The sequence below is a fragment of the Sinocyclocheilus anshuiensis genome, unplaced genomic scaffold (genome assembly GCF_001515605.1).
Source record: "Sinocyclocheilus anshuiensis isolate Anshui unplaced genomic scaffold, SAMN03320099.WGS_v1.1 scaffold1644, whole genome shotgun sequence".
NCBI lineage: Eukaryota > Metazoa > Chordata > Actinopteri > Cypriniformes > Cyprinidae > Sinocyclocheilus > Sinocyclocheilus anshuiensis.
The window spans coordinates 449,634-459,123 of NW_015557451.1; the positions used below are offsets into that span (position 1 = coordinate 449,634).

Sequence of the window (9,490 nt, forward strand, 5' to 3'; positions counted from 1 at the left end):
ATATTTTTGATGAAATCCGAGAGCTTTCTGACCCTGCATAGACTGCAACGCAACTACCACCTTGCTGTCTATGGAGGGCTGTCTTATGGCGCTTTTCCACTGCGTGGTACGACTCGGCTCGGCACGGCTCAGTACAGTACGAAAAAGCACGGCTCAGCTCGGTTTGCGTTTCCACTGCAGTTCAGTACCGCTTTAGAGTGGGCGGGATTATTCACATGTCGTTATAGTTGCGCCGCCTCTACTGCCGCACGACTCCTGAAAAACTTTTTCATTCCGCGCCGCCCCATCAAGCTCTCGCTGGATCCGTTTCTCTGCTATCAACGAGAGGAACGTCTGTACTTCCTCAACAGACAACGAAACAGCCACTTTTTGGTTGTTAAAAAAGGTGCGCTCGTTCAAAACAGTTGCGTTCGATCCTTCGCTGGCTGTACTGATTTAAATCTAGCGGTTTTGTTGCGTTTGTGTCGCAAGTTCAGTGACGCAGGTAGTGACGATTCTCTCCGGCCAATCCGTGATCAGCAGAGTTTACACGTCACATTTTGGTAACGGTACGGTTCACTTGGAACCTCAACCGAGGTGGTACTAAAAAAAGTACCAGGTACCAGGTACTGTACCCAGTGGAAAACCCCCCAAAAGTGAACCGTACCGAGCCGTACCATGCAGTGGAAAAGCGCCATTAGAAATCTCTCGGATTTCATCAAAAATATCTTAGTTTGTGTTCTGAAGATGAACAAATGTCTTACGGGTTTGTAACAACATAAGGGTGAGTAATTAATGACAGAAATTCATTTTTGGGTGAACTATCACTTTAACTGGAAGAACCATCATTTCAGAATATGGACTTGTATTTTGGCCAAAAGTTAAATTATGGATAAATGTGATGTTTTTATCAACAATTTGAGCTCTCATTTTGACGGCACCAATTCACTGCAAGACCCACTGGCGATCAAGTGATGTAATGCTAAATTTCTCCAAATCTGTTCTGAAGAAGAAACAAAGTCATCTACATCTTGGATGGCTTGAGGGTGAGTAAATTTTCAGCAAATTTTCATTTTTAGGTGAACTGTTCCTTTAATGCACTAGCCTCCTTTTTGTGCAGTTTTTGCTCAGATGTCTTCCCCTCTTATTCTATGCTGGTGATTAATGTCTAACCTTAATGCTAACATACAAAAGAAGGCCCTTATATTAACAAACACACATGCTCTTTTATCCTAAGATTAATGAACTCATCCAAATCCCTGATCATGGTGTTTGTGTGTGCCTTTGGCACTGGGTCAGACAGGAACATATTTTATAAAGCTACCTTGAAGATCCTCTACATGGTAAACAGTCTTTCAACACTTAAATGTATGGTCTGGGTCACCTCCAGCCAGATGTTAGAGTTGCACCAAAGCTCTTCACTCCCTCCACAGACATTCTACAGTTCAAACATTTGCTCATCTATCTCTTGTTGTTCCCCGGCCAACTGGTGCAGCCATCACATTATCAGGGTTCATCCATCAGAGGCGGTTTTCGGCAGACAGCCACAACATTATCTGCCAGACAATGGCTGGCTGACACATTGACCTCAATCTCACTTATCTGAACTGAAAGTTTAGAACGAGGCTGCTTAACCAGAAGAGACGTTTAGAACTTTAGAAGTCAAGGAAAATTTGGAAGTTTAAGTCTACAGAAGTAGGACTGAATATACAGCACCATAGTGAATAATATGTATTTGATCTGTCTGAAGGGGAAGGGCTAGGATAAATTAATATAAAAAATATTACAAAAATAAAACAAAGAAAATAACAGATTTTATGATGAGCATAAAAGACTGTTACGGAATAGCAGAATTTTGTGTAGTAGGCATTTAGGTAACAGTGTGCCAGAACAAATAAAAAGATTTACAGTTTGAGCTTCTCATCGATGTCTTTTTTCTGAGGAAAGAGAGTTGATTTGTTTTTCTACACTGCCTACACAACATCACCCTAACCCTTTCTGCTTCTGTTGGATATCTGCTGTAAGTGGCTTTGTGACCCCAGAGCAGATTGCAGAGGAGCATCGAGCAGACGGACACAATGAGCACCAGTGGGCATCTTCCATTAATTCTCAAGCCCTCCCTCAGTGCCCACCCGTGCTAAAGGCCAAGCCCCAATCCCAGGCCAGCACAGAACCCTCGACCCATTCATCTTCACACCAGGACTCGAGAGAGAAGGAGAACAATTAGTTATTTGATTCATTAGAAAGTAACTCATCATAAGAGGTCATATAAGCCAGAATGAATTAATATAAATAAACAAACAAAAAAACATGTATGAAAATGAAAGTTGATATGCGAGCCGTAAGTAATGGTCAGAAAGCTCAAAGTGGTCCTATAAATCTTCAAATGTGAACAAAACCTTGGTTAAGGTGTTTTCTCAGAGGTCACGTAACCTCATTGTGATACATCACTGCTCATAAGTTTGAGCTCAGGACGATTTAATAAAAAATGAATCAATACTTTTATTCAAGAAGGATGTATTAAATTGATCAAAAGTGACAGTTAAGACATTTATTAACGTTACAAAAGATTTCTATTTTATTCAAATTATCTTATTTTGAACTTTCTATTCATTAAAGAATCCTAAAAATGTATCCTGGTTTCCAGAAAAACATTAATCAACACAACTGTTTTTAACTATGATAAGAAATGTTTCTTAAACAAAAAAATTCAGCTTTGCCGTCACAGGATTAAATTACAGTTTAAAATATATTGCTTTAGAAAACAGTTATTTTAATTTGTTGTAATATTTAACAATATAAATATGTTACTGTATTTTTGTTTAAATAATCAAGCCAACGATCGGATCAAATGGCACCAGTGATCGCTAATGGCAAACACTAAAGAAGAAGAAGATTTTTGATTAAAAAATGCAGCTTCGGTGAAACTAAATAATTAATGAAAGAAAACATTTAAAAAAAAAAATCATACCAGCCCCAAACTTTTGAAGTAGTTCGACCTAAGAGGTCTTTATTTAGAATTTTGTCATTTACACATATTTAAAAGAGTAGTGTTGCATCATATTCTGTTGCCCATAGCAAATAATTTTGTATGTTTAAAATCCAATATGACTAGACATGTGCAAGAGTGAGAGTTCTGAGAAAAAAAACTGGCAGCAGCTGTTGCACTTGGAAAAGGCACTCACCTAATTGAATATGGACAGGTGAAGCTTGCTTCGTTATCCCGCTGACTTGCCTGGATCTGTAGCAGCCTCCCGACCACTTTGATCAGCCCTTGAACATTCCTGCCCAGGCAAGAAACTAAACAGTCAACATCAGCAGATACTACCCAAGAAAAACCATGGACCCATAATCCATCACTGAAGTGAATACAATCTGTAAAGGTAAAACGAATCTGCTCGATTTCGAAACAGAAAAATAAATGCAAATATGCCACCTAAAGTAAGTAAGATCCAATTGAACAAATGTAACCCTTTTTAAATTACAAATACAAAACATCTGTTTATTGAAAGACAGAAGTAGAAGGGCTATATTTGAGTATGTGGTAGTGTTTGCAATGGAATGCTAGTGTACTAATGCATACTGCACAGTGAAAGAAAACACATATACATGATCCAAACAGTAGTGTGCAACAATGTTTTTGTTTGAGGTCATATAACCACAGTTAAGTTGCATTTTTAACCCAATATTGCATAAAAATGTCTTGGATAATGACATTAAAGTTACTTTTTTATGTTACTTCTGGGATTTCTCAACAAACTGGAAATAGAAGGTCAAATCAAGAGCATTACATTGTGGGATTCGGTGCGTTCTGGTTATATGTTGCATGTTTTAGCCAATGTAAGAAGCCCTTGAACATTCCTGCCCAGGCAAGAAACAAAACAATCAACATCAGCAGATACTACCCAAGAAAAACCATGGACCCATAATCCATCACTGAAGTGAATACAATCTGTAAAGGTAAAACGAATCTGCTCGATTTCGAAACAGAAAAATAAATGCAAATATGCCACCTAAAGTAAGTAAGATCCAATTGAACAAATGTAACCCTTTTTAAATTACAAATACAAAACATCTGTTTATTGAAAGACAGAAGTAGAAGGGCTATATTTGAGTATGTGGTAGTGTTTGCAATGGAATGCTAGTGTACTAATGCATACTGCACAGTGAAAGAAAACACATATACATGATCCAAACAGTAGTGTGCAACAATGTTTTTGTTTGAGGTCATATAACCACAGTTAAGTTGCATTTTTAACCCAATATTGCATAAAAATGTCTTGGATAATGACATTAAAGTTACTTTTTTATGTTACTTCTGGGATTTCTCAACAAACTGGAAATAGAAGGTCAAATCAAGAGCATTACATTGTGGGATTCGGTGCGTTCTGGTTATATGTTGCATGTTTTAGCCAATGTAAGAGGTCATTTGGTTCTTAAAATCATACTCATGCACCGTTTACAAACTATATACAGCATAAATAGTACTGTGGTAGTATGCTATTCCAAATGTAGCCAATGACATATTGGGATGCGAGATATAAAGCTCTCATACCCTAACAAGAATACAGGTGGAGTGTTTCTCATACATTATAAATCACTTCTGCGTGACAACATGTGCTGTGTTTTCTTTCATCCCTCCTTCTCAGCTCTCTCAAGTCTGACTGTACATTTCTCAGCTCCTATGGGTTTGATTACTGTATATTTTACCAGGAGGGAAAACATAACTCAGTGAAAGGAAATTCATCTTACCAGCTTTCATCTAGGCTCTTTCGTGAACCTTGTAAGCACTGCGCATAGCAAAGCCGTAACACTCCAGTTTTCCACGTTACAATCAGCATATGTACAAAATCTCTGCTTATTGCTGGATTTTATGGGATGAATATGCATGAAAGAACAGATCTTGCTGAAAACAATTGTGCCACTTAGTGCTTGATGAGCTCTAAATGAAGTCTACATAATGCTGAAATGATGAAGTTATGCCAGTTCTCACACAGGCAAAGTAAAAGTTAAGTAAAGATGTTAATATTTCATGTCTTCTCTTTACTCTCCAATCAATAAAATCAGCAAAAGGCTAAAAATATATTAAAATGCTGAGGTTATTGCCACAAGAAGCTCAGATTTGGTCGCTTTTGTTATTAATACCTAATATCCTTTGGTAAAAATACCTTTTACCATAAATATCATAAACGTGGATTTAAAGTGACAAAAGTTTCAATATTTAAATAACCAAAATAAATAATGTAAGCAAGTAAATAAATAAGACTAAATATTAATACAATAAAAACATGAATAAAGCAAGTAAATAAAGCAAATATAGGAAATGTAGAATAAATAAATATAGAAAATATAAATAAACTGTCTTCATGTGCTTAAAATAAAAAAATAAATAGTTTACTCAAACATTTAAATTCTGTAATTATTTACTCAGCCTCACGTTCTGCCATACAGCAACAGTTCATAGTGATGCAAGCTTCAAAAACCCACCAAAAAAAGCATCATAAAATTATCCTTAAGGCTTATGCGCTATATGGCTTCAAAAGACCATGAATAGTCATATTGACTATTGTTTTTGGTGTGTTATGTGCTTTTTGTCATTTCTTGAGCTTGACAGCCTCTGGTCACTATGAACTGCTGCTGTAAGGCAAAAGTGGCATAGCGATATATAACAAAAATATATACTTCTGTGTACCACTGAAGAGAAACAGCATACAGGTTTGAAATTACATGGGGGTGGGTAAATAATGACAGAATGTTTATGTTTTTTAAATTTTTGAACTATTCCTTTAAAATACAGGTCTGTATGATGAACGGGTACATTGTGTGGGTAGCTGCTATGTGCGACGGTGATGACAGCAGCAGCCGTGAGGGTGTGTGTGTGTGTGCTGGAGACACATGAGCTGACTGATGGAGCAGGCTGCATTTCAGATGTGTTTATTTTTTTCAAATTTCTGAATATGCAGATGTGCACTCTCAGTTTGTTGCTTATCTTCATCCAAGAGTCCAACTCAAAGGAAAAAGGAAGTGTGTGGGCAGATAACTGAGGTAATCCTCTAAAAACGCAATACACTAAGCACATTACAGCAGCAATCAACCAATAACAGCATCTGTGTTTGTTTGTGCTTCAGGGTTAGACTTAATTTTAGCATTTTAATAAAAGCATCAGATGGATGTGGTCTGTTACGATTACCAAAAATAAAAGAAATCATATTAATCAATTAATAGGCCAATTCAACAAAGCCAAACAGTTGATTGACCGGTATATCACTGGGTCAAACAAGCACAGACTAATCATTAGTAAATAACTGTTTTAAAGAGCAGATGAAATCAAAAATGGAGTTTTGTGGCCATTTATATGCTAGTGCACTCCAAATGTTGACAAATGAAACTTTGATATAAGCATTTAAACTGTGCAGAGAATATACACTAGCCTTAAATAATAAATACCACCTACAATTGATTTCAAATTGATTTCATTTTGTTTCTGAAGTCCTGTTCCAACCGCTTGTTTTAAAAGCAAATACACTAAGTTTGGGGTCAGTATGTTTTTTTTTTTAAAGAAATGAATACCTTTATTCAACAAAGATGCATTTTATTGACCAAACGTGACAGTAAAGACATTTATTTATTTATTTTTAATTTCCTTGTTCATGGTTTGAGCCAGGTTTAGTTATTCAAAATTAAAACTATATAAGATGTTTAAGATTTAGATTTACTTGATTAAAAAACTTTTCAAAAGTATCAATAATAAAACAGGGTTCTCACAGGAGTAGAAGCATTACAGTCTAGCAAAATATGTTTTAAAGGCATTTATAATGTTACAAAAAATTTCTATTTTATATAAATATTGTTCTTTGGAACTTTCTATTCATTAAAAAGAAATCCTGTAAACAAATGTATCACAGTACATGTATTTCCACAAAAATATTATGCAGCAATGTTTTTTAATATTGATAATAATAATAATAATAATTTGGAGCACCAAATCAGCATATTAGAATGATTTCTGAAGGATCATGTGACACTGAAGACTGGAGCAATGATGCTGAAAATTCAACTTTCAAACAGGAATAAATTAAATTTTTAAATATATTAAAATAGAAAATATGTATTTTAAATTGTAATAATATATCACAATATTACTGTTTTTACTGTATTTTTTATCAAATAAAATCAGCAGTAATGAGCATAAAAGACTTCTTTCAAAAAAAATCTAACTGCCCCAAATTTTTGAACAGTACTGTATGGGAACACAGGAAAGAAAATTGCTTCTTTTCTCACTTCAGAATAATTTCTTGGGGTCTTGAACACAATGGTTATTTTTAAAAATCCTCTTCTGTGGTAATTTGAATCACATCTACAAAACCAGAGACTCAGCCATCGACAATTTGTCCACCTCCATGTGATTAACACAATGATCACCTACCATTAAAGGGTCATGAAACCCCAGACTACTTTTTCTGAGATTTTAGCAGAGGTGTTTGTGTTGCACATCATAGAAGACAATGTTAGCATCCGATAATTTTAACTGTTGGAGAAAACTGGTTAATTTTTAAGGTTTTTGGTGCTATTTTTGTCTTCCGGGTTTAAAATCGACATCGTGTTGATGTCACAGTGGCAAAGGACTATAGTATTTCGATGACATGTCAGTGTCTCATAATTATTCATGAGACTGCGTGTTCTTATCCTATGAGAAGACGCTTCGCTTAATTATTCACAACAGCATGTGTTGATTTGCTATGACAGACGTTTCAGACTGTGAGATGACATTGCGCATGTTAACTGAGAGAAATGGTCTTGGATCAAAGAAGAGTGTTTGTTTTTGCTTTGTAATAAGAGTTCGGCACAAACGCGATTCATTCACTTGGTGAGCATAACCGTTTTTACAGCTCTGTGACACACAACCCGTCAAAAGGCTTATATAAACACCACAGAATAAGCCTTAAAAGTTCTCAGTGGTGCAACAGCGCATTCATATATATGTTTTCGTGCAAATGGCTGTGCATTTATTTGTGTTTTTAACTTGATGGGAGTGAAATGAAACTGTCTGAACACGAAGCTGTGTGTGCTGTCTGTCTCCCCTCATCCGCTCTGCACCACGCCCACCTTTTTAGCGTTTTTTTAAAACTGTGGTGAGAACTAACCAGTGCTGAAACGGGGGGTTTCATGACCCTTTAAGTACTTTTACGACTTCAAGTATACAGTACGAGTTGTCAGTGTGATCTTGGAAACACCTACTGTTAATGATAGCAGAATTACAGAATTTTCACAAGCTTGAATGTATAAATGCTTTAAAACATCAGTAAAATCAAAAACACCTATTTGTATGCCTGTGCTGTTTTTGTTTTAGTTTAGTAGCAAACCCCATTTGCTGGTTTGTTTTTCAAAATGGTAGCTATAATTACAGTTCTCTTATAACTGTGCTGTATGAATGTACAGAGCCACAATGTTAAAGCTCTTCCGGAAAATATAAATACATTCTACGACATGCTTACTTACAGTTGTCTTTGCATACTGAACTGGGACAGAAGAGAGTATTTTAACATCAAAAGTACACATCACTTGATGCTCTGATGCATAATTGGTCTCTAAAAAGTGTTTTTTTTTTACGTTGCATGTATTTAAACAAAGACTAATTCCAGAGTTAAGACAAGGGAGAGGTCAGTGCCTGAGAATGCTGATAAAGTCCGATCAAGGCTTGACAGGGTGTGAAGGGTGTGTCATGGTTTCACAAAAACAAATCTCATTTTTAAAATGTGTCTGGAGCCACCTTCGACACTATAATATGGGCTTAAATGTGTCAAAGAAGCAACATCGAGTCAGTTTATCAGCCCAAGTACTTGAAGGTTTTTAAATTGGGGATGACAAGGGATAACAATCTGCATTAGTCTGTGAGAGCCAGGTGCGTGACAGAAGCATACCGTGCCGAGGGCAGGAGGTTAAGGGTGGTGTTGAGCACATATGGCAGATCTGCATGTCCCTGTTCTACGAGTAGCACCAGAGCGTCACAGCAGGCCGAGCGGACGACAGTACTGTCACTGCTGCACTGCTCCCACAGAGACTCCAGCGCTTGACCCTGTTGATATAAAACACAAGTTCAACATACAAAATATTCTACATGAGCAAAAATATATAAGTGAGAAAGCCAGTGAGTTGTAAGAGTAGCATAAACGGTCCAGAAAAACTAAAGAGCACATATTTCCTTTAAATGGTTAAAGGGATAGTTCACCCAAAAATGAAAATTTGATGTTTATCTGCTTAGCATCCAAGATGTAGGTGACTTTGTTTCTTCAGTAAAACACAAACGAAGATTTTTAACTCAAACCGTTGCAGTCTGTCAGTCATATAATGTAAGAGGCTTCTTCTTCTTCTTCTTCTTCTTGCTTTACGGTGGATCGCAGACTTATAAGTGCATTACCGCCACCTATCTCTCAAATGGTCCATTGACACTCCTAATTGAGATTGTAGATAGAGTGTCAGTGGTCCATTTGAGAGATAGGTGGCGGTAATT

At 36.4% G+C, this 9,490-nt stretch overlaps 1 protein-coding gene across 1 annotated transcript in view; it reads right to left on the bottom strand.

Annotated features, from left to right (window-relative positions):
- The window catches only part of LOC107679228 (focadhesin-like), a 49,397-nt gene that overhangs the window by 34,924 nt on the left and 4,983 nt on the right, over nt 1–9,490 (bottom strand). The window contains exons 4-5 of the mRNA XM_016474741.1: nt 8,901–9,055; nt 3,165–3,263 (exon numbers count right to left, since the gene is read on the bottom strand). Of these exons, the coding sequence (XP_016330227.1) occupies nt 3,165–3,263; nt 8,901–9,055 (254 nt within the window). The remainder of the gene's footprint in view (nt 1–3,164; nt 3,264–8,900; nt 9,056–9,490) is intronic.